Source organism: Schistocerca americana, chromosome 8 (genome assembly GCF_021461395.2).
Source record: "Schistocerca americana isolate TAMUIC-IGC-003095 chromosome 8, iqSchAmer2.1, whole genome shotgun sequence".
Lineage (NCBI taxonomy): Eukaryota > Metazoa > Arthropoda > Insecta > Orthoptera > Acrididae > Schistocerca > Schistocerca americana.
The window spans coordinates 466,145,468-466,171,042 of record NC_060126.1 but is presented as its reverse complement, the minus strand read 5'-3'; the positions used below and the strand labels follow the sequence as shown (position 1 = coordinate 466,171,042).

The 25,575-nt window shown below is 38.4% G+C and overlaps 1 protein-coding gene across 1 annotated transcript in view; it reads left to right on the top strand.

Annotated features, from left to right (window-relative positions):
• The window catches only part of LOC124545274 (X-linked retinitis pigmentosa GTPase regulator-like), a 340,423-nt gene that overhangs the window by 252,843 nt on the left and 62,005 nt on the right, over positions 1–25,575 (top strand). The window contains exon 12 of the mRNA XM_047124156.1: positions 10,455–10,575. Coding sequence (XP_046980112.1) covers positions 10,455–10,575 — 121 coding nt within the window. The remainder of the gene's footprint in view (positions 1–10,454; positions 10,576–25,575) is intronic.

Genomic DNA, 25,575 nt, shown 5'->3' with positions numbered 1-25,575 from the left:
GGGGAGCGATCTCCTACACTGGCCGTACACCACTGGTGATCGTCGAGGGGACACTGAATAGTGCACGGTACATCCAAACCGTCATCGAACCCATCGTTCTACCATTCCTAGACCGGCAAGGGAACTTGCTGTTCCAACAGGACAATGCACGTCCGCATGTATCCCGTGCCACCCAACGTGCTCTAGAAGGTGTAAGTCAACTACCCTGGCCAGCAAGATCTCCGGATCTGTCCCCCATTGAGCATGTTTGGGACTGGATGAAGCGTCGTCTCACGCGGTCTGCACGTCCAGCACGAACGCTGGTCCAACTGAGGCGCCAGGTGGAAATGGCATGGCAAGCCGTTCCACAGGACTACATCCAGCATCTCTACGATCGTCTCCATGGGAGAATAGCAGCCTGCATTGCTGCGAAAGGTGGATATACACTGTACTAGTGGCGACATTGTGCATGCTCTGTTGCCTGTGGTTCTGTCAGTGTGATCATGTGATGTATCTGACCCCAGGAATGTGTCAGTAAAGTTTCCCCTTCCTGGGACAATGAATTCACAGTGTTCTTATTTCAATTTCCAGGAGTGTATATTAAGTTAAACCATTACCTTTTCCTAATTGTGTGTTCGCGCTACTTAACAGTGATGTTGCTATTGGCTGACTACATCACGTGTCTTATGCTCTGAATATCCTCTGTCATCGGCTGGCGAGATCGCTTGACATGAGCTGCGACTAGCTTAAAAAAGCGCATCGCAGTCTTGATTTCAAATTCGAATTTATACTTTCGTAATACGAAAATATGCAGTGTACATGTTGCTGCACATCAAACAACTTTTCAAAATGTGTGTTTTCCCCTGAGTTTTCTAAAGTGCAGGGAAATTCTACGCCAGTATATAAAACCACAACCATTGAAAGAATTGATAAGTTTTACCGTTCCGAGGAAGAGTATGGTGTTACTTAACACGGAAAATGTGTGTTTTCATCCGGGAGAAAGTGTATTTTTAACCATGAAATCCGGGAATTTTTTTTCCTCGTCCACGTATACACCCTGTATGAGCATGGCAACAAATTTGATGAGAAAGTAAGAGCTGTGGACTGAGCCCATGTTGAAATCTTGGTTTGCGAAGAATGCTAGACACTGGTAGCGAGTTGGAAGATGCACCAGTAATGACCACATTATGTCTTTTGGATAGTGCTGCTGTGAGTAAGCACAGTATAACTTGCAGCCCTGAGCCGGTCTTTGGTCCAGTGCCGGTATTGGTGATTAATTCTTTGATAATTGCAGCTCTTGTACTGGAAGAATGTTAGGTTATCACTTGAACTGCTGTCAACTGAAAACTGAAAACAGGCACTTCTGGACAATATATCGAGCTGTTTCCACAGTTACAACTGTAACTCATTTGCAGTCACATATAATCTATTCATAAATTCAACTGTATAGTAGAAGTTCTCAAGCAAAATCTATTCATAAATTCAACTGTATAGTAGAAGTTCTCAAGCAGAAAGGATTTCAGTTTGTTTTCAAAACAGTTTTCGTAGTCTGTAAGAAACTTCAGTTTATGATGCAAGTAGTCAGATATTTCTGTGACTGCTTACAGTTAGTGTGCTCCTTTTTGTGCTAGAGTAAAGTTAAGTTGTTGATTGGGGGTAAAAATTTTTCCCCCTGGTGTTATATTTATGAATGCTGTTATTATATGCAGATTGTGCGTGATTCTTCACAACAAACTTCATACAGGAGTGCATGTGTTATGAGGCTGTTATTCAGTGTGTATACGACCTTGAGAAAATTGGGAAAAACCTGGTAATTTTGTAGAATTCTGGGAATTTTTCGTTGTTTTAGTTTTGAGCTAAATTTTTGTAATTTTGACTGTTAAGAATAGAGACTCTAACAAAGGATATTACAGCAACCCGCTACTGCAGCATAATACTGCAACAATAAAATGTGAATGAGGAGAGAGAAAAAAAAAACATAAATTGCAATGGAAATGTGCTATATGCAACAACAAAACACATTGCCCATACAAGCGTTTGCCAACACAAAATGTGTCAAAGGCTTTAGGAAGACTATGCAGTGCTTCATAACAACAAATTGCCTCCAATGAGTGTGACGTCACAGCTGTTTACACTAGATTCGTTTTAGCAGTTACGGGCGGGCTCATGCGCATGCACAGTTGAGTGGTGTATGAGTAGTACCTTCTCCCGCTTCTAGCTACAGAAATGTGGCTGTTGGCTGTGTAAGCAGTCGCAGCGAGCAGCTAGATGCTACCGGGAAACATTTTACTGGAGCGCCCAAGCTGTCAGATTCTTGCATGCGTAGCAGGCCCAGTTCTAGGAGGGGGTGGGGGTCAAATTCCTACTCTTGAGGGAAAAAAACCTTGTTTTACAAAGCGACTAGCATCCAGCGCACGCTAGTCTATCGATTATTCATATGACTTTGAAACCCATCCCTGTCGGTTTTTGAACATTTTTGAACACATTCTAAATTGATTTCTGAGTGAATTGCAAGTTGATTTGTGAATGCGTGCATAGTGTACATGATGTCTCTGTCATGGGAATACTCGTCGCTTGTAGAAACAAACTTTCCTACAGACAAAAGGGGCCATACAAGCTGAACGGATGAATGCCAACCGCTGCCTGATTGTGTGGTTGATTGAGTTTGCGAATGATGAGCATTGTTATAATTAATAGTGAAATCCATAGATTCAGACTACAGGAGTGGAAATAAATGAATAACAGGTAAGAAAGATTACGTGTTACCTTCTCGGTGTATCCAAGAAAATGAAATTTTTACAGAAAATTTTTGGCCAGATTGCTATACTAGTAAGGGCCAGATCTACAGCCCCGTCTAGCAGCCGCTTTAAATTCTATTCTGGAAGAAGCGCGGAAAACGCGTTGTACGAACATGCAGCAACGCGTAACCGGATATAATTGCGGGATAACTAAACTGGTGATTCTGGTAGAGTTAGTGGACTTAACCTGCGAATAAGCTTTGACATTGGCAGGAATAGTTACAGAATAGTGATAACAAGACTGTTTGTTACAACGAGGAAGGAGAAGAAACAGGGACATCACACAAATTATGGAACAATAGGACGATTCCAAGTTTGTATGAAATTTTCGTACTACTACTTTTCCATCCCATACTTGAGAAACTGGAGCGTATGAATGAAGTGTGAAACTATTTCCTAACGTAAGGCTTTTTGCTTGTAGTAGGCCTAATAGGCATTTGATATTGGTACATTGTGACTTATATTCTGTCGTTACAAAAAGACTGTTTGTGCCAAAACAGTCTCGTTTATTTGGTGTGTATTACAATTGTTGCAGTATTAGAAAGGCCTTTTTTGTTTTATCTAGCAGACAGTGACAAAATAGACATAATCAGATCGGGAAACCACACCAGTCTTGGGTCCTGTTTGCATTAACAGCTTTTTCAGTATTATACAGCGACATTTCGACTTTTCACGTAGCAAAACGTTTGACGAACTTTGATGAGGTAATAGATTCTTTCGCAGAAAGGAAAGCCCGCCATGTAAAGGTGTAGCAAGATTAGAGAGAAAAAAATTCTAGGAGCTAAGGATTGAAGAAATGTGTATTGTCTTGCTTGTCTCATGTGTTTACTGGATTTATGTATTCTATATTTAATTTTATGTCTCACAAAGCAGCAAGTTGTTAGTTGATAGGGAATAAAGAGTGCAAATTTTCTGAAGAGTTCTTTTTTCTATTTAAAAAAAAAAAAAAAAAAAAAGGGGGACGGAATGTCAAACCGGCCGATTGTAAGCAGGAGAGGCATCACAGGACATTTTAATTTCCACTGTCCTGAATGTGGTTTGATGGCATCCATTACAAAATATACACGTTTCAATCCCACAGAGCAAAGTACAGTGACGCGCGTTAGGAGAATGCTGCATGAGGAGAGGCACTGCCCTTTGGCACACTTATGACCAAATAACATGTCTCACATTTCCTCAAACACATATGTTTTATGCATCAGACTCTTCAAAAAGATGTGTACCACAAAATGAACATATTTTTGAAAACTCGATTTTTTTATAAAATTTTTGACGTTCTATCTCAAACGCTTGAGGGAATGGCAGGGAATTGCATCGGTTCGGAAATATTGTAGATCCGGGGCTGTTGCGCAGAGCAGTCTGAGCTACAGTGGGGAAGTGGGTAGTCTCAACGTGACCCGTGTTAAAGTGATTTTGCTGTTTCCTCTTTGTTTACTGCTCTCACGTCAAATGAAAACAAAACAGATTTCTGATTTCTACCTTTCTGACAGTCAAGGATTAATTGCCTTGCAGAACAATGAAGTTATTTTTGTCGGTTGCTAAAGAAACTTTCTTTTATTAATCTTTTCCGCTGAGGCAGACAATATATTTGAAACGGAGTGTTCAATTCCACACAGTGTTCGTTGCATTTCAAGTGCACGTTTTCAACTTCTAGCTGAGGCAGACAATATATTTGAAACGAAGTGTTTAATTCCACACACTGTTCAATGCATTTCAAGTGCACGTTTTCAACTTCTAGCTGAGGCAGACAATATATTTGAAATGAAGTGTTTAATTCCACACACTGTTTGATGCATTTCAAGTGCACATTTCCAACTTCTAGCACGTATTATGCCATAATAAAGAACCAAACATAAGATAATACAGTACTGGTACTCCAAGAAAATTTGCGTTCCGAAAACCACATTGAAAATCTTAATATCAGGTCGTGGCCTGCTTAACTGGGAATATGGATATATGAATGTGCACTTTAGATGTGCACATTTTAGTATGGGTCACAAAATTTCGATGCTCTTGGAGTATCCTCTGATGTCTTGTTTCTTTTATGACATAATGTACGATCTTTTAATGTTTTACACGTACGAACATACGGGCTCCCTATGACATCGTAGCTGTACAAGAGCGGTGACGCCTGTCATCTGGCGCTCTCTGGCAACTGTGGAAATGAACTTATTTCTAACAGGTCACGGAAAAATATTCCGAATGGTTGTTTGAAAAGCGTTACCATCATAGTACCATTCTGGCAGTTACAACAGAGCTATATGTGATAATGTACGATGAATTTCTTAAATCACAGAGTGTTTGACTCTAATTTAAAAATAAACTCTTCGATGACGAGCCATTTAGATGAATTTCGAGCCCAGAAGATCAGACATTTGTGTCGTTATTAAACATTTTACGGGCACATTTGTGTGATATATCTTAAATTGTAATACGCGCATAAAATACCAACATTGTATGTGAAAGCTTAGCTTCTCTTGCAGCGTATCAGTCTTACAGACCAATATTATATGTGAAAGCTTTGTGTTTCGTGTAGCAAAACTATGTATAATACGTAATTTAAACCATTAACTTTTTCTGTCTGTGCGTTCGCGCTACTTAACAGTGATGTTGCTATTGGCTGACTACATCACGTGCCCTAAACTCTGAATACCCGCTGTCATCAGCTGGCGAGATCACGTGACATAAGCTATGACTGGCTTACAAAAGCGCATTGCAATCTCGATTTCAATGCTTCAGAAAGTAACATGCGGTGTTTGGTGGAATTCAAATTTATACTTTCGTAATACGAAAATATGTAGCGTACATGTTGCTGCACGTAAAAGATCTTCCCAAAATGCGTTTTTTCCCCTGTGTTTATTTTTCTAAAGCACCAGGAAATTCTACTCCCGTGTATAAAACCATAACCGTTCGAAGGACTTATGAGTTATACAGTGCCGAGAGAAAATATACTGTCAGTTAACAGGGAAAAAGTATGTTTTCACCCGGGAGAATGTGTATTTTTAACCAGAAATCCGGGAATTTTTTTCCTTGTCTATGTATACACCCTGATGAGTAGTACCTTCTCCCATTTCTGGCTACAGAAATGTGGCTGTTGGCTGTGTAAGCAGTCGCAGCAAGCAGCGAGATGTAACTGGAAAAATTTTTACTGCTGTGCCCAAGCTGCCAGATTCACGCATGCGCAGCAGGCCTGGATCTATGAGGGATTGGGGGGGGGGGGGGGCCTAAATTCATATTCTTGAGGACAAAAAACCTTGTTTCACAAAGCACCTAGCATCCAGCGCATGTTGGTCTATCGATTACTCATATGATTTTGATGTGCATCCCTGTTGGTTTTTGAACACACTCTGTAAGTTGATTTCTGAATGAATCATATGCCGCGTGGGATAGCCGTGCAGTCGAAGGCGACTTGTCACGGTTCACGTGGCTCCCCCCGTCGGAGGTTCGAACCCTTCCTTGGACATGGGTATATGTGTTGTCCTTAGCGTAAGTTAGTTTACGTTAGATTAAGTAGGTAAAAATAAATAAATAAATAATATCATAAGTTGTTTTTTTGAATGCGTGCATAGTGTACATGATGTTTCTGTCAGGGGAGTCCTCGTCACATCTAGAAATAAACTTTCCTGCAGGCAAAAGGGGACGGGGCTATATGAGCTGAGCGGAGTAAAGCCGAACGAGTGAACGCCAATCGCTGTCTGATTATGTTGTTGTTTGGGTTTGCGAATGATCAGAGGTGTTATAATTACTTCGGAAATCCATAGATTCTGACTACCAGAATGGAAATAAATGACTAACAGGAATAACAAGTAAGAAAGATTACGTATTATCTTCTCAGTGTATCCAGGAAAATGAAATTTTCTCAGAAAATTTTTGCCCGGATCACTACACTAGTAAGGGCCAGTTGTATAGTCCCCGTCTAGCAGCCGCTTAGGTTCTATTCTGGAAGTAGCACGGAAAATGGTTTGTACGAACATAACAACGCCTAACCGGAGAATAATCAGGGATAACTAAACCAGTGATTCTCACAGGGTTAGTGAAGTTAACTGGCAAATAAGTTTTGACAAAGGCAGGAATAGTTCCAGAATTAGTCACGGCAAGATTGTTTGTTAGAATGAGGAAGGAGAAGAGATGGGGACATCACACAAATTAAGGAAGAATACGGCAATTCCAAATTTATATAAAAATCTTGTGCTACTACTTTTCGATCTTAAGCTTGAGAAACTGGAGCATTTGAATGAAATGTGAAACAATTTTCTAACATAAAGCTTTTTTGCTTGTAGTAGGTGTAATAGGCATTTTATGCTGGTCTTCGTGAATTATATTCTGTCATGTTATAAAAATGACCATTTGTGCCAAAACAGTCTTGTTTATTCGGTGTGTGTTACAATTTTTGCAGTGTTCAAAAGACCTATTTTGTTTTATCTAGCAGACAGTGACAAAATAGACGTAATCAGATCGAGAAACCACACCAGTCTTGGGTACTATTTGTATTAACAGCTTACGCAGCATTAGACAACGATATTTCAATTTTTCATGTAGCAAAATGTTTGATGAACTTTTATGAGGTAATAGACTCTTGCACAGAAAGGAAAGCGTGCCATGTAAAGCTGTAGCAAGATTAGAGAGAAAACGATCCTAGGAGTTAAGGATTGAAGAAATGTGTACTGTATTTCATGTCTCTTGTCTTTACTGGTTTTATGTATCCTATATTTAATTTTATGTCACTCAAAACAGAAAGTTATTAGCTAACAGGCAATAAAGAGTGCAAATTTTCTGAAGAGTTCTGGTTCTCCCGATTACAAATAATCCCATCCAGTATTAATTGCAAGGCTTAAAAAAAAAAAAAAAAAAAAAAAAAAAAAAAAAAAAAAAAAAAAAAAAAAAAAAAAAAAAAAATTATAATAATAATAATAATAAAGGGGGGGGGGGGGGGCAGGATGTCAAACCAGGCGACTGGGAGCAGGAGAGGCACCACGGGGAACATTTTAATTGCCACTGTCCTGAATATAGTTTTATGGCGTCCAGTACAAAATATGCACGTTTCAGTTCCACGGAGCGAAATACAGTGACGTGCGATAGAAGAATGCTGTGTGAAGAGGGGTGGCACTGCACTCTGGCTCACTTAAGACCAAATAACATGTCTTACATATCCTTGAACATATATGTTTTATGAATCAGACTCTTCAGAAGATGTGCGCTACAAAATGAACATATTTTTGAAAATTCAATTTTTTTTAAAATTTTGATGTCGTATCTCAACCGCTCTAGGGAGGGAGGGAGGGGGTGGTGCCACTATCGTAGTATTGCCCTGGTTCGGAAATATCGTAGATCCGAGGCTGATGCAGAGAGAAGTCTGAGTTAGTGTGGGGAAGTGTGTAGTCTCCACATGACCCGTGTTTACATTTAGTGATTTTGCTGTTTCCTCTTCGTTTACTGCTCTCATGTCAAATGAAAACAAAATGGATTTCTGTGGCCAGGAGCTATCAAGTGAACTAAAATACATTTACATAATTATGGAAGGCTAATATACATTATTAGTTTCAGATTTTATTTTATTTCCACTTTTCTGACAGCCATGCATTAATCGCCTTGTAGAGCAAGGAAGTTATTTTTGTTGGTTTGCTAAAGAAATTTGGTGTTTATTAATCTTTTACACTGAGGTAGTCAATGTGTTTGAAACAAAGTGTTTAGTTCCACACTGTTGGCTAATTTCAACTGCTCGCTGCATTTCAAATGCACGTTTTCATCTTCTAGCACGTATGGCATTATGCCATAATAAAGGTTAAAAAATGAGTTAATACAGTACTGGTACTCCAAGAACATTTACATCCCAAAACTCACACTGAAAAGCTTAATATCAGGTCGAGGTATACTTCATTGGTAATCTGGAAATATGAATGTGCTCTTTAAGTATGCACTTTAAATGAGCTATTTTAGTATGGTTGACGAAATTCCGATGCCCTTGGACTATCCTCTGATGTCTTATTTCTTTTATGACATAATGTAAGATCTTTTAATGTTTTATACGTACCAACATATGGACTTCCTGCATCATAGCAGCTGCCAAAGCGCAGTGGCACCTGTTATCTGGCGCTCTCTCTAACGACTACTGAAACAAACCTATTTCTAACAGGTCACGGGAAAATATTGCGAATGGTGGTTTGAAAAGTGTTACTTTCAAGTAAATGTTCTCTTACGCAAGTTGAACCATGTGCGAGAATGTATGATGAATTTCGTAATTCACAGAGCATTTGATGACGAGCCATTTAGAAGTATTTCGAGCCCAGAAGATCAGACATTCATGTCATTAATATGAGCAAATTGATGTAGTGCTACGGGAAGCTCTCCCTCCTCTGCGGTAGCTAATTTATTTGTGAGGACAAGTGACTGGACTCAGCTAAAAATGTTACTGCCACATTTGTGTGATATATCCTAATGTGTAACATGCACAAAAATATCAACATTATATGTGAAAGGTTTGCCTTTCTTGTAACAACACTATGTGTATTGATTTAAAACATTAACTTTTCCTGTTTGTGTATCTGCGTACTTAACAGTGATGTTGCTATTAGCTGACTACATCATGTGTTCTGTGGTCTGAATATCCGCTGTCATCAGCTGGCGGGATCACGTGACATGAGCTAAGACTGGCTTACAAAAGCGTATTGTAATCTCGAGTACAATGGTTCGGAAAGTAACATGCGGTGTTTGGTGGAATTCGAATCTATACTTTCGTAATACGAAAATATGCAGCGTACATGTTTCTGCACATCAAAAATCTTTCCACAAGGAGTTTTCTTCCTTGAGTTCCGTTTTCTAAAGCACCGAGAAATTTTACGCCCGTGTATAAAAACATAACCATTCAAAGGATTAATAAGTTTTACACTTCCAAGGGAAAATATACGGTCACTTAATAACACTGAAAAAGTGTGTTTTCATCTGGAAGAAAGTGTATTTTTAACCGGGAAATCCGGGAATTTTTTTTTTTTCCTTGTCCTGTTGTTAGAATCCCTAACCTTTTAAACAGTTGCCTGTGTGAAGTTTGAAGCTGGACACCAGATATCTTTGCAGCATGAATACTTTGAAGCTAAGTGTGGAATTGTGGTAGTAAATTACTCCAAATTATATTAATGGATGGAAATGTGCAGTGTAAGCCTATTTTCTTTGTCTCTAATGATCTTGTTGCACATTGTTAAATATTAGATGCTACCTTCTGTTTCAACTCTCTCTCTCTCTCTCTCTCTCTCTCTCTCTCTCTCTATCTATCTATCTATCTATCTGTCTGTCAACTATTGTTGGTCTTCTCATCACAGTCACTATATTTTTAACCATGTAATTGAACTTTTGGTACATACTTTGTACTTGTTAAATTTGACATGGTCTCTTTATATGCTGTACACTGCTCCACTCCATTCCATGTGGTGAGACGTGCTCTTTATTCATTCTGTTTTCTGTGTTCTGGAATTCAACTTTGACCATGATTTTGTAGAATTCAGTGCATCTAAGCACAAGGTTTCTGAGCACAAATGTTAATTAACATTCTTTGTTCTCATTGATTTCTTGTGAGATGTGGAAAGCCGTCAGTTTGGGGACCAGTTGGTATGAACTTAATCAGTAATATTCTGTGCTTAAGTAGTTCTCAGGGTGTTGTAATAATTTGACCTTATTTTGTTATAGATCTCATCATCTGTCACAGTAGACATACAGAATTATGTAGCTCAAGAAGAGACAGATATAGTTGATGCTGAATCAACTCCTGTCAGTGAATGTAACAAGGTTTCACAACAGGAAGTGAAACGTAGGTATTTAGCATTGTTTTATATGCATGTTAGACAAAGCTGACTGAACAAATATGTTTTGATTTTGTTAATATGGCATGTCACTTTAGTTTTTTCTTTCACCTATAACATATGCAGTCTTATTTCAGTGTCTCAAACTACATTTTCATCAAAATTGAAAACAGGAAAGTCACAAATGGGACAGAGATCAAACTATAGTTAACAACCACTAACTATTAATTGTTAATAGTTACTGAACATTTCAAGGACATTTGTGAGTGCTAAAAGTGTGCCATATTCACAATTTCTGTCTCAAATTCTGCTCTGTTGTTGTACTATAACATCATCTCTGCCAACAGTCGCAATGGCTTCTCGGTTTAATGACTTCGTATGTACAAAAACTTTTCTCATGCAGTCCATATTCAGGGCAGAATGCCTTCGAAATTGTTCCAGAATCCTGCAGGATGTATGTTTTTTTAGCATTAGGTCTGGGAATTAGGTGACACCCAGTGTACATCACTCCTGCCAAAATAAATGACCCCCTACACTGTTATTGAAATCACCAGTTGTTACTTGCTGAATTCTAATTTATGCAAGTGATACTCATGCAGTTCTCCACCAGTACAGTCTTTAATGTTTAGTCGGCCTATGTGAGGCAGAAATGGTGTTCACACACTGCAACAAAAACCAAACATGAGCTGTTGTCAAACTACACACTGTGCTTCTACTTGTGTTCTTTATTGAATGAATGCTTATATTGAGGGAAAATGGACATTGAAGAAGGATGGAAGATTAGAATTTAATGTCCTATTGATGATGAGGTCTTTAGAAACAGAGCACAAGTTTGGATTGTGGAAGGATCAGGAAGGAAATCAATCATTCCCTTTGAACTGAGCCATTCCAGCATTCATGTTAAACCATTAAGGGAAATTGTGACCAACCTAAATCTGGATGAATGGATGAGGATTTGAACTGCTGTCTTCCTAAGTATTAACCCATTCTCTTACCACTGCAGCACATCATTCTGTGTAATGGATGTTGAAATTGACACAGGGGAATTAATTGCTTTGTTTTGAAATCAGTGCTATAGAGAAGACTACAGCTAATACAAAGATCTCATTGCCACAGCATGCCTTGAGAGAAATGTGTGCAGCCTTTGACGAATAATTTGAGGCCCTATACACAAGGAAGAAACATAGTTACATCTTTATGAACATTGTCCACGCGTTAGTTTCTGCGTACCACATAAAGCTCTGCCATATTTTCTCCATTCAAATTCAGTTGATGTCTTATGAAAATAAAAATGATAGTGTTTTCTTGAAACTGTTGTACGTATTGTTTTTTCTTGAAACTGTTGTACATATTGTTGGTTTTTATCATAATGTTTGTAGATGTTTGTGCAACTGACACTGCATCTCATTAAAACTTGCAACAGACATACAATTGGGGGGGGGGGGGGGGACTTATCCATTTTGTGCCATTGTTCTTCAAACAGGAGCTGAAATGCCTTGAAAGGTTCTCTCTTTAGATTAATCAGATTGATACATGGATTCTGTGGCATTTTTGTTGTTGATTAAAAATGCACAGATCAAATAAATGCTTGCACTCCATCTTTGCTGACCACTCAGCTATGCCTATTGCAACAACTAAATGGTTGTGGAGAGTAGAAACCAACAATGGTTCTGCAACCAACACCATCTACCACTAACCTGTAATAGGGTGCAGTACTAAATAGCTTTACATCATGTCCTCTTACTGATAAAGTAGCTAGATTGAAGTATCTTCTAGCTTTAAAAACATCTTTGAACCTTCAGGTACATTTCGTATATTGTAATGTAAAATGTAGCATATGATAAGTTACATGCAATCACACCTTCTCAATTCAACATTTGTGAATTGACATTGTGCTTGATTAATTTAATATAGACTCTGGTAAAAAAAAACAGTAAGGTAAGGTGGCCAATACTAAGCTAGGAGGTTAACTCATAATATGCAAGAATTTAAGATATTTTTAGCTAATACATGGTGGGGGTAATAACTAAATTTTTGTTACTTGAGTCAATGTACCCAACTTTATGGGAATGATGTTCAGGCCATGTGCTGCAGGATTTTGTCTTATTAGTTGTGTTAGTGTCATGACTCCTCATTAGGTGTCAGTATCACTGAAAAATTCTAAGTCAATGAAATCATGAAATAATCAAAGTCACAAAGCTTCCACTATACAGCCAGTTGCCGCTCAAAATTCAAACACACAAGTGTTACTAAATCATGTCCTGGAATCAGGACTCCTTTCTCTACCAAATCTCCAATACCAGTTCTTCTCTTTTCACAGTCCACCCTCTATCACATTTCCCCCCAAAAAGTTAGTTTACGATACCTTGCCCCCCATATTTCTTTCAGTTTACCTGTTGGCTGCTGCTGTTGTCCAGCTCATACCATGCTGCAGCTTCCTAGTGACTTGCATTACATTACAATATTTTTAAGACTTTGAACCAATTTGGCCAACATAAATTTAAAAAAAAATTCATAAAAACCACACTCAAGTGCTTATCAAAAATACATCAAACCCTATTTATTAAAAATAAATAATGTCTCATGGAACATTATGCTAACATTAACTTTTTGTTACTAAACCAATATGTAAATATTTTACAAATTTTTAATACTAAGAACAGTTATTGAAGCTTAGAAAATAATGTAGCTATGTTTACATGCTGTGCTGTGTGCATTAAACGTTGGTAAATGTGACTCAATGGGAAATCCACCTCAATCATTCTTGGCTCATCTCTTTTAAAGTTAAGACATGCCTGTGCCTGCTTGCTGAGCTATGTGGGGCAAATTCTACCTGCACTATCTCATTAAGCATCTTTGCCACTGGTAATGGCATACCAGAGCATGTCTTAATAATAGTAACCCCATTCAGCTTTCTGAATTGAAAATACATCATCTCATTTACACACAGGTACATCCTGTCCTGCAGCATTTCTAAAGGACTGCCCCCTGGCTGTGACTGGTGGCTTAAAATCTGTACTCATAAATGCATTCCATTCAGCATCCCTCACATTAATTCTTCAACAGTTTGGAAAACCACACTCAGGAGTTTCCCAGCAACAATCTGCTTGGCTTGAAAAGCCTGTCCTAGCTATTCAGATCCACACTCACCACATACTAATTTCTAATCCACTCAAAACAAATGCAGGTGTCTCATTCTGTATGAATGAGTCATGCAGTCGCAGTTGTCATCCTATTTATAATCTTTTAACTATCAATAAATTTTTCTTTTTCTAAATTTTATTCTTTCACTTAAATTTATTATACTTGTACATTTTTAACAGATTATGCCAAGTTATTCAAAATTCTTCATTGAATTGGTCGACGTCACGTCCTCATACAAAAATTTTTTTCTGCTGTAAATATTTGATCTTTTTCATACAATTCTTAATCTGCTCCACTTTTATGTTTATTCTTACTATTTTACAATTTGTTGAAAGCTTTCATGTACACAGTAATCATTCATTATATAGAGTCATTTAAACTGTTTTATATTTGTTATCTCATTTTCATGTGACAAACAGGGGATTTACTTTACGTAAAGCAGTGAAGATTGTAAATTACAAAAATTGTGATATTTTAAGTCTGCACAAAACAAAATACTGAGATTATTAAACAAAAATGTTAGTTGACTATGTAAAAGGAGTTGGAACATCATGTATTGACAATACCCGGCTTCCCTGTATTTCAGAAACCAAAGTGGCAATGGATATGAAACTTTAACAGAACATAACACATTATATTACTGGTGTACTGAATTAAAATCATTGCATTTCAGCCAGTGTTTTGGCAATTACAAAGTTTTATCTATGTTCTGTATAATTTTTTGTACTTTCTCCAAAACAATTTTATTATACTCAACATTGTGTTTTTATTTTAGTTCAGTAGACTTAGTATATCTATGTTGCAATTCCCTGAAAATGTGAATATTCTACTCCAAGTGGTTCCAAAGATTTAGGGAGTAATTCAACTGAAATTGTAAAGTTGCAGAAACAGCTTCTAAAATTCGAAATGACTAAAACTTACTTAGCATATGTTCTATTTTTATTTTTACTCACTCAGAAGCACCCTGCACCGTGCTGTGTATCATCCTATTGATCATTTTCCATGAATCTCATTCTTTACTCCATCTGGACTCCTCAGTGGCCATTTCTGTTGCATACTTTGTTTTATTGGTGCTAACCTTGTCCATTCCTTTAAAGTTTACTCCAAGAATAATTCCCACGTGCTGTATCACTTCCATCCTATCAGTGTTTGCAATTATCCATAGCAGTAACAGCATCAAAGAACCTCCCCACCCCCTTTCTCCCAACTAAAATATTTGTTGGTGTGCGAGTCCCTATGAGATTTTGAACATTTGGATTCTGAGATTGAGTATGTAGACACTTCTTCAACAAGTCAGGACACGCCAGTTCTTTGTAAATGGGCTTTATGACTTCCATGACTGCTGCTGGGATGGAATGTTTTTAGCTGTATGAAGTGTTTGAGTATTGAGTGTTGCATGAATACAGCCCAGGAGGGCAAAGTGGATGAATTTGATTGCCATCTGTTGACGTGTTGTGGAAGAACGTAGTCCATAATGCCTGCCACATTTTGAACAAATCATCAGAGTGATTCCTGATAACCACCCAATAGTATTGTTGTAATTAATCAATAATTTTGTCTGCCAGTGTAACCCTTGTTGTTTTACAATAAGAAAGATTCTTGTTTCTCAGACTTACTGTCAACTTCCTCAGGCTGGTGCCCATCCTCTTCTGACATGATCCACACATTCCAGTTTTGTGATAGTCTTATCACCATAAGGTCGAGTTACCACTACGCTGTTGTATGCTTTTGAGTCCCCACCCTCACAAACTTGGAATAACAATCACCCGTTTCATCTCCGGATGGACTGAAAATTTCAGTAGCACAGGTGTGTTCTCCTTGGTTCACTGATTTACATTTATAATAATGTTTTGTCAGAAACTGAAAGTCAGTTACCTTTCCAGTATCTTCACTGGTCACTGGAGCAACAGAATTCTTAGAACTTCTACATACTACATGGATCTATATTTTGAAAAGCTACTGTATTGTTTTTGAGATTGACGTCTATAGAAATAATACAATTCTGCCTTTTCAGTAGTGCAACCCATTTCCTTCTGTATAAAAACTCACCAAATTTATTTGATCTTGAAGCAACACGTGTAAAATTTTTAACATTTTGAACATGTGCATACGATATTTAAAAATAAAAAAAACAAATATGGTACTCCCTATTCGAATTTACAAGTAATTTATATACTATTTTATTAAGAAAATTTTGTAATGGGATGAAACTGTGAAAGTGTAAGAAATAATTTTTCCGTTCTAAGTTATTCTTGCCAATACTTTGAATTGACAAGTTATACAGTGAAAATATACAAGTGTATCAGGTTGTTCGTGTAAAGTATAGACAGAATAGTGCACTGAAAAAAAAAAAGCACAAGGTATTTACATTTCATGTCCACAGCCACTAAATCCTACACTCCCTTTTGGGTAGTTGGGTACAAACTCATACTTATTCTTGATGTGACTACTTCCATCTTTTGGTATATAACACATTCCGAATAACATGCTTAATCTATTGGAACACATTTTTTTTTTTTTTAAAAATAGTATTCATGCTTATGCATCCTACACGTTCTAGCACCAAAATGAGCATATCCATTTTGAATATCCTGTCAAGGAAATCTAATTGGTGAGCCACCTTACCCCAGTCCTTGACTTGGAATTTCTCTGTTGACTTCCACTACAGTGTGCTTAACCGTAGAGTAACGAGGTGTGAATCCCGAGACCTAAGTAACAAGGTGGGGTAAAAATTTATCTCATATTTTTCTAAATTATTTCTGTTAAAAAAAATTAAAAAAAGATTCTGGGTGTAATCTTACCCTCCCACACATCACCAGTAAATTTTCAGCTTCTTCATTAGTTTCAAAAGCTTTACACACACACACACACACACGCACACGCACAAACGCGCGCGCGCACACACACACACACACACACACACACACACACACACACACACACACACATCTTCATTTTCCATTGTTGGCTGCAGGATGTCTAGTGGTAGAGTCTGGAGGCTGTAATTTTGGCCTTGTGGGTTCTAGTTTACAGCCAACTGCAGGTGGTGGCTCATGTCAGCACTAATAACGTGTGTCACTATGGATCAGAAGAGATTCTCTCTGGTTTCCGGTGGCTGTCTGAGTTGGTGAAAACTGCCAGTCTTGTTAGCGAGATGAAGGCAGAGCTCACAATCTGCAGCATTGTCAACAGGACCGATTGCAGACCTTTGGTACAGAAGCAGGTGGAGGTTCGGAATCACAGGCTCAGATGGTTCTGCGACCGTGTAGGGTGCAGATTCCTCAACTTGCGCCATAGGGTGGTGGGGTTTCAGGTTCCGCTAAATAGGTCAGGTGTCCACTATACACAGGAGGTGCTACACGGGTAGCAGGGGCTGGGCGGTGTGGACTGGGCGGTTGTTTAGGTTAGACAGTCTCGCGAAAGATAAAAAAGGGCTCCAGTCTCAGAGGGTACAGGGTAAAGAATCGACCAAGCAGCGGTCGGTATTGTAGTTGTAAATTGTCGTAGCTGTGTTGGAAAAGCACCAGAGCTTCAAGTGCTGATAGAAAGCACTGAAGCTGAAATCATTATAGAAACAGAAAGCCAGAGATAAATTGTGCCAAAATTTTTACAGAGGCACAAACCGTGTTCAGAAAGGATAGATTAAATAAAGTAGGTGGTGGTGTGTTTGTGTCTGTTGGTAGTAGTTTATCTTGTAGTGAAGTTGAAATACATAGTTCCTGCGAATTACTATGGGTAGAGGTTATACTCAACAGCCGTACCAAAATAATAATTGGCTCCTTCTACCAACCCCCCGACACAAATGGTATAATAGCTGAACTGTTCAGAGAAAACTTGAATCTCATTACAAATAAGTACCCCACTCATACAGTTATAATTAGTGGAGACTTCAATCTACCCTCGATATGCTGGCGACAATACATGTTCAAAGCTGGTGGTAGACAAAAAACATCTTCCGAAATTGTACTAAAGGCTTTCTCTGAGAATTACTTTCAACAATTAGTTCGTGAGCCCACATGAATTGTAAATGGTCGTGAAAACACACTTGACCTCTTAGCCACAAATAATCCTGATCTAATAGAGAACGTCATGACGGATACTGGGATTAGTGAACACAAGGTCGTTGTAGCAAGGCTCAAAACCATATCAACCAAAACGACTAAAAATAATATCAATATAATAGAAGGAAACATTCCACGTGGGAAAAATTATATATAAAAACAAAGATGAGGTGACTTACCGAACGAAAGCGCTGGCAGGTCGATAGACACACAAACAAACACAAACATACACACAAAATTCAAGCTTTCGCAACAAACTGTTGCCTCATCAGGTAAGAGGGAAGGAGAGGGGAAGACGAAAGGAAGTGGGTTTTAAGGGAGAGGGTAAGGAGTCATTCCAATCCCGGGAGTGGAAAGACTTACCTTAGGGGGAAAAAAGGACAGGTATACACTCGCACACACGCACATATCCATCCACACATACAGACACAAGCAGACATATTTAAAGACCAATATGTCTGCTTGTGTCTGTATGTGTGGATGGATATGTGCGTGTGTGCGAGTGTATACCTGTCCTTTTTTTCCCCTAAGGTAAGTCTTTCCGCTCCCGGGATTGGAATGACTCCTTACCCTCTCCCTTAAAACCCACTTCCTTTCGTCTTCCCCTCTCCTTCCCTCTTACCTGATGAGGCAACAGTTTGTTGCAAAAGCTTGAATTTTGTGTGTATGTTTGTGTTTGTTTGTGTGTCTATCGACCTGCCAGCGCTTTCGTTCGGTAAGTCACCTCATCTTTGTTTTTATATAAAACGACTAAAAATAAATGCAAAATATATCTATTTGAAACAGCAGATAAAAATTCACTTGATGCCTTCCTAAGAGAGAGTCTCCATTCCTTCCAAGCTAATTGTGTAAGTGTAGACCAGATATGGCTCAAATTGAAAGAAACAGTATCGACAGCAATAGATAGATTCATACCGCATAAGTTAATAATGGACGGGACTGATCCACCATGGTACACAAAACATGTCAGAACACTGTTGCAGAAGCAACGAAAAAGCATGCCAAATTCAGAAGAATGCAAGATCCCCAAGCCTGGCTAAGTTTCAATGAAGCTCGAAATTTAATGCAGACGTCAATGCGAGATGCTTTTAATAGTTTCCACAATGAAACATTGTCTCAAAATATGGTAGAAATCGCAAAGACATTCAGGTTGTATGTAAAGTACACCAGTGGAAAAAAACAGTCAATATCGTCACTATGCGATAGCAATGGAAATGTTACCAATGAGGGTGCCACTAAAGCAGAGTTACTAAATACAGTTTTCTGTAATTCCTTCACAAAAGAAGACGAAGTAAATATTCTAGATTTTGAAACCGGAACAGCTGTTTGCATGAGTGACATAAAAGTAGATATCTTAGGTGTTGTGAAACAACTCAAATCACTTAAGAAAGGCAAGTCTTCCAGTCGAGATGGTATACCAGTAAGGTTCCTTTCAGAGTATGGGGACACAATAATGCCTTTCTTAGCAATCATATAGAAGCGCTCACTTGACGAAAGGTGTGTTCCTAAAGACTGGAAAGTAGCATAGGTCATACCAATATTCAAGAATGGAAATAAGAGTAACGCATTTGAATTATAGACCCACATCACTGACCTCAATCTGCTGTAGGATTTTGGAGCTTATACTGTACTCAAACGTTATGAATCACCTTGAAGAAAATGACTTATTGATATGTAACCAACACGGATTCAGAAAATATTGTTCTTGTGCAACACAGCTAGCTCTTTATTCCCATGAAGTAATGAGTTCTGTCGACAAGGGATCTAAAAATCGATTCCATATTCCTAGATTTCCAGAAGTCTTCTGATACTGTTCCTCACAAGCAACTATTAATCAAACTGCGTGCTTATGGAGTATCATCTCAGTTGTGTGCCTGGAGTCAGGATTTCCTCTCAGAGGAATAGATGGTAAGTCATCGAGTAGAACAGGGGTGATATCTGGTGTTCTGCTGCAAGGTAGTGTCATAGGCCTTCTGCTGTTTCTGATTTACATAAATGACCTAGGTGATAATCTGAGCAGCCCCCTTAGATTTTTTGCAGATGACGCTGTGATTTACCATCTAGTAAAATCATCAGACGATCAGTTCCAATTACAAAATGATCTAGAGAGGATTTCTGTATGGTGCAAAAAGTGGCAATTGGCAATAACAAAGAAAAGTCAGAGGTCACATCCACATGGGTACTAAAAGAAATCCTACTAAAAGAAATCCGATAAATTTTGGGTATACGATAAATCGCACAAATCTAAGGGCTGTCAATTCGACTAAATACCTAGGAATTACAATTACAAGCAACTTAAATTGGAAAGACCACACAGATAATATTGTGGGGGAGGCAAAACAAAGACTGCGCTTTGTTGGCAGAACACTTAGAAGATATGACAAACCCACTAAAGAGACAGCCTACATTACACTTGCCCGTCCTCTGCTGGAATATTGCTGCATGCTGTAGGATCCTTACCACGTGGGATTGACGGAGGACATCGAAAAAGTGCAAAGAAGGACAGCTCGTTTCGCGTTATGGCGCAATAGGGGTGAGAGTGTCACTGATATGATACGCGGGTGAGGGTGGCAGTCACTGAAACAAAGGCGGTTTTCTTTGTGGCAAGATCTATTTATGAAATTTCAATCACCAACTTTCTCTTTCGAGTGAAAATATTTTGTTGACACCCACCTACGTAGGGAGAAATTATCATCACAATAAAATAAGAGAAATCAGAGCTCAAACGAAACGATTTAGGTGTTCCATTTTCCCCATGCGCCATTTGAGAGTGGAATGGTAGAGAAGTAGTATGAAAATGGTTCAATGAACCCTCTGCCAGGCACTTAAGTGTGAATTGCAGAGTAACCATGTAAATGTAGATAACTGATAAAGTAATTTCTGTTTCTATGATTTTTTTATTTTTTTATTTTATCCCATTGTTCTATATCACACTGACTTCTATCTCCATATTCATAAAACCAAAAATTACACTATTATTGCCAAAATTAGAAACACATCTATTTCCATCAGAGGCATGCCCACTACTACTAACTCATTCTGTTGTACTAACACATTCCAAAGAGTTTACAAAACAGAAGACTTTACAAACAAAAGAAGAATCATCACCATGTTATATCATTATTTTGTAAATGAATCCAGAAATAAATTTAATAATTAGTGTTAGATTGTGCAATTAATAATATGAATTTGAAGTATACCAGATATTTCATAATTTCAAGGATATCTAAAAGATGAAGAATTTTAGCTATACAAACAGATCTGGTAAATATCGATTACAACAAATTAATTTCTTTTTATACATTTTAGCCTGAAATACAACACATATACAAAATATATGAAATTCATTTAGTTAAACGGCTGAGATAATGATCACCTATACAAGTTTCGAAAATATTCCTGTTATCAGCTATTTCTATTAAAAAAGGGGGGGGAGGGGTTAATGTCAGAGGAATGTGTCCAATTACAAGGGGTAATATAAAGTAATAATCAATAATCAAACAATGTGCAACTTTTATTACAGACTATTGTTAATCTTTGGAAATATAACAAAGTAAATAATAATTATAATATCAATGTATTTTATTGTATCATGCTTGTCATATGTGGAAATATGAGATTGTACTCATCTGTTATATTCAATTACCAGTTTTGTTATAACACTGTACAAAACACAATAGAACGTAACATAAAGCGTAAGAAACATTGAAGGAATTGCTTAGCATAATATCACAAATAAAATGTAAATTGGTAAAAAATATAAAGCTAACAACTAAGAAAAAAAAATAGATCCTCATATAAAAGGAAATATAGATTTTTATAAATTAATTTCAAAATTTGATGAAATTTTGAATACATCAAACGTTTTCAAAATAAACTGTTATGGCAAAGTTGATAAATATTTTACCGATGGTCTTTGCCCACTGGGTTTGAAGAGACACAGCATTCAAAGGAACTTTGTTGCTCTTCTTTATGTGAAGCTTCTTGGGTAAATTATTTCTCACGCATCTGTCTCATTTTTGCTTCGAGGTTCACTCACATCTTCATCAGTCACTGGAATATACGTTTTCAGCCTCTTGACACTCAAGTTCTCATATTATTTCATCTGGAGTTCTTAGTATTTTATCAGAAGGCATTTTCTGTGTCTGCAAAAGAAAGTACCACCTATTTTGTAAACAAAAAGAATTTAACATAAATATCAAAGCTGGGTGATTTTTTTACCCTGACAGGTAAATTTCACAATTTATCTGAGGATGGAGAATAAAGCCTGAGACTTTATAGCCAGTCTGAGACTTTATAGCCTCCTCAACATGAACAACAATACTGACTGAATGGAGAGGTAAACAATGATTCCCACCCTAGAAGCCAGTAATACCAACATAGGATAAAAAATTATTTGAACTGGAGTAATTTTTACCCCAGATTGTTATTCTAGGGTTAAAACCATTTTCAGTAGATGTTCATCCCTGGTAGGGTCATCTAAATATACCACTCTTCAAATTGTCTGTATCCACCACAGCTGTTATGCTATGGTTTGAGCTTACAGTTCAGTTTCCAGTTTATTTTATGTATCCTCGCCCGAATACTTAGTTTTTAATGCACTTTCAAATCTTGAATATTTCTCAGATTTCTCTAAATGTAGCATACCCTACCGGATAACATCCCACCAAATGACTTATTACTAGGGAACTGAAAGTGTAGCATCTATTTTTGGTAAAAGTTGCATCTATTTTTGGAAATTTTTGTATCTACTTTTGTTTGTTTGTCATTAGTTGTACAAATTTAAAATATTGTCATGCTATGTACCTGAAGACAAAGCCTTAGTGCATTGAAATTGACTGTTAAAAAAGAGTGCTAATGGGAAGCTTTTTGATTTGAATGTTTGCTTTTACAAAAACTTCAGCAGTTGTTTTCTGAAATGACCTTTACTCATTTTCTTCTTTTGGCTCTATTTAAGCTTCCAACAAATGACCGGTCATATTGAGAATCAGCAGCATTTTCCCGCCAGTGAACAGAGTACTTCTTTGATTTAAGGTGTTTCTCAACATAGTTTCTCTTTCTGACCCAATCTGATAATTACAAAATCAGCAGAATATTGATTCCAACCTTCCATGGCCATTCATAGCCATCCAACCTACGCCTGACAATGCTACTGACAGAACCTACTTTAGTGGGGCAGTAGAATCGAAATGAGATCAATTTGCATGTTAGGGGAAGTAAGCACTCAGTACCTATTAGCTTGAATGGGTTGGCAGAGTCATAAACGAGATAGTATAGGCTCGACCTCTACCGGTATCTGACGCAACCCCCCCCCCCCCCCCCCCCCCACCCCCGCCCTTCCCGCTGCCTACACCTAAGTTAGTTTCGAAACATGCTTGGTTTGGTACATTATGTCTTGTTGCTAAAACACTTTTAGCATCTACATCTATATCTACATTTATACTCTGCAAGCCACCCAACGGTGTGTGGCGGAGGGCACTTTACGTGCCACTGTCATTACCTCCCTTTCCTGTTCCAGTTGCGTATGGTTCACGGGAGGAACGACTGTCTGAAAGCCTCCGTGCGCGCTCTAATCTCTCTAATTTTACATTCGTGATCTCCTCGGGAGGTATAAGTAGGGGGAAGCAATATATTCCATACCTCATCCAGAAACGCACCCTCTCGAAACCTGGCGAGCAAGCTACACCGCGATGCAGAGCGCCTCTCTTGCAGAGTCTGCCACTTGAGTTTGTTAAACATCTCCGTAATGCTATCACGGTTACCAAATAACCCTGTGACAAAACGTGCCGCTCTTCTTTGGATCTTCTCTATCTCCTCCGTCAACCCGATCTGGTAGGGATCCCACACTGATGAGCAATACTCAAGTATAGGTCGAACGAGTGTTTTGTAAGCCACCTCCTTTGTTGATGGACTACATTTTCTAAGGACTCTCCCAATGAATCTCAACCTGGTACCCCGCCTTACCAACAATTAATTTTATATGATCATTCCACTTCGAATCGTTCCGCACACATACTCCCAGATATTTTACAGAAGTAACTGCTACCAGTGTTTGTTCCGCTATCATATAATCATACAATAAAAGATCCTTCTTTCTATGTATTCGCAATACATTACATTTGTCTATGTTAAGGGTCAGTTGCCACTCCCTGCACCAAGTGCCTATCCGCTGCAGATCTTCCTGCATTTCGCTACAATTTTCTAATGCTGCAACTTCTCTGTATACTACAGCATCATCCGCGAAAAGCCGCATGGGACTTCCGACACTATCTACTAGGTCATTTATATATATTGTGAAAAGCAATGGTCCCATAACACTCCCCTGTGGCACGCTAGAGGTTACTTTAATGTCTGTAGACGTCTCTCCATTGATAACAACATGCTGTGTTCTGTTTGCTAAAAACTCTTCAATCCAGCCACACAGCTGGTCTGATATTCCGTAGGCTCTTACTTTGTTTGTCAGGCGACAGTGCGGAACTGTATCGAACGCCTTCCGGAAGTCAAGAAAAATAGCATCTACCTGGGAGCCTGTATCTAATATTTTCTGGGTCTCATGAACAAATAAAGCGAGTTCGGTCTCACACGATCGCTGTTTCCGGAATCCATGTTGATTCCTACATAGTAGATTCTGGGTTTCCAAAAACGACATGATACTCGAGCAAAAAACATGTCCTAAAATTCTACAACAGATCGACGTCAGAGATATAGGTCTATAGTTTTGCGCATCTGCTCGACGACCCTTCTTGAAGACTGGGACTACCTGTGCTCTTTTCCAATCATTTGGAACCTTCCTTTCCTCTAGAGACTTGTGGTACACGGCTGTTAGAAGGGGGGCAAGTTCTTTCGCGTATTCTGTGTAGAATCGAATTGGTATCCCGTCAGGTCCAGTGGACTTTCCTCTGTTGAGTGATTCCAGTTGCTTTTCTATTCCTTGGACACTTATTTCGATGTCAGCCATTTTTTTGTTTGTGCGAGGATTTAGAGAAGGAACTGCAGTGCGGTCTTCCTCTGTGAAACAGCTTTGGAAAAAGGTGTTTAGTATTTCAGCTTTACATGTGTCATCCTCTGTTTCAATGCCATCATCATCCCGGAGTGTCTGGATATGCTGTTTCAAGCCACTTACTGATTTAACGTAAGACCAGAACTTCCTAGGATTTTCTGTCAAGTCGGTACATAGAATTTTACTTTCGAATTCACTGAACGCTTCACGCATTGCCCTCCTTACGCTAACTTTGACATCGTTTAGCTTCTGTTTGTCTGAGAGGTTCTGGCTACGTTTAAACATAGAGTGAAGCTCTCTTTGCTTTCGCAGTAGTTTCCTAACTTTGTTGTTGTACCACGGTGGGTTTTTCCCGTCCCTCACAGTTTTACTCAGCACATACCTGTCTAAAACGCATTTTACGATTGCCTTGAACTTTTTTCATAAACACTCAACATTGTTAGTGTCGGAACAGAAATTTTCGTTTTGATCTGTTAGGTAGTCTGAAATCTGCCTTCTATTACTCTTGCTAAACAGATAATCCTTCCTCCCTTTTTTTATATTCCTACTAACTTTCATATTCAGGGGTGCTGCAACGGCCTTATGATCACTGATTCCCTGTTCTGTACATACAGAGTCGAAAAGTTCAGGTCTGTTTGTTATCAGTAGGTCCAAGATGTTATCTCCACGAGTCAGTTCTCTGTTTAATTGCTCGAGGTAATTTTCGGATAGTGCACTCAGTATAATGTCACTCGATGCTCTGTCCCTACCACCCGTCCTAAACATCTGAGTGTCCCAGTCTATGTCTGGTAAATTGAAATCTC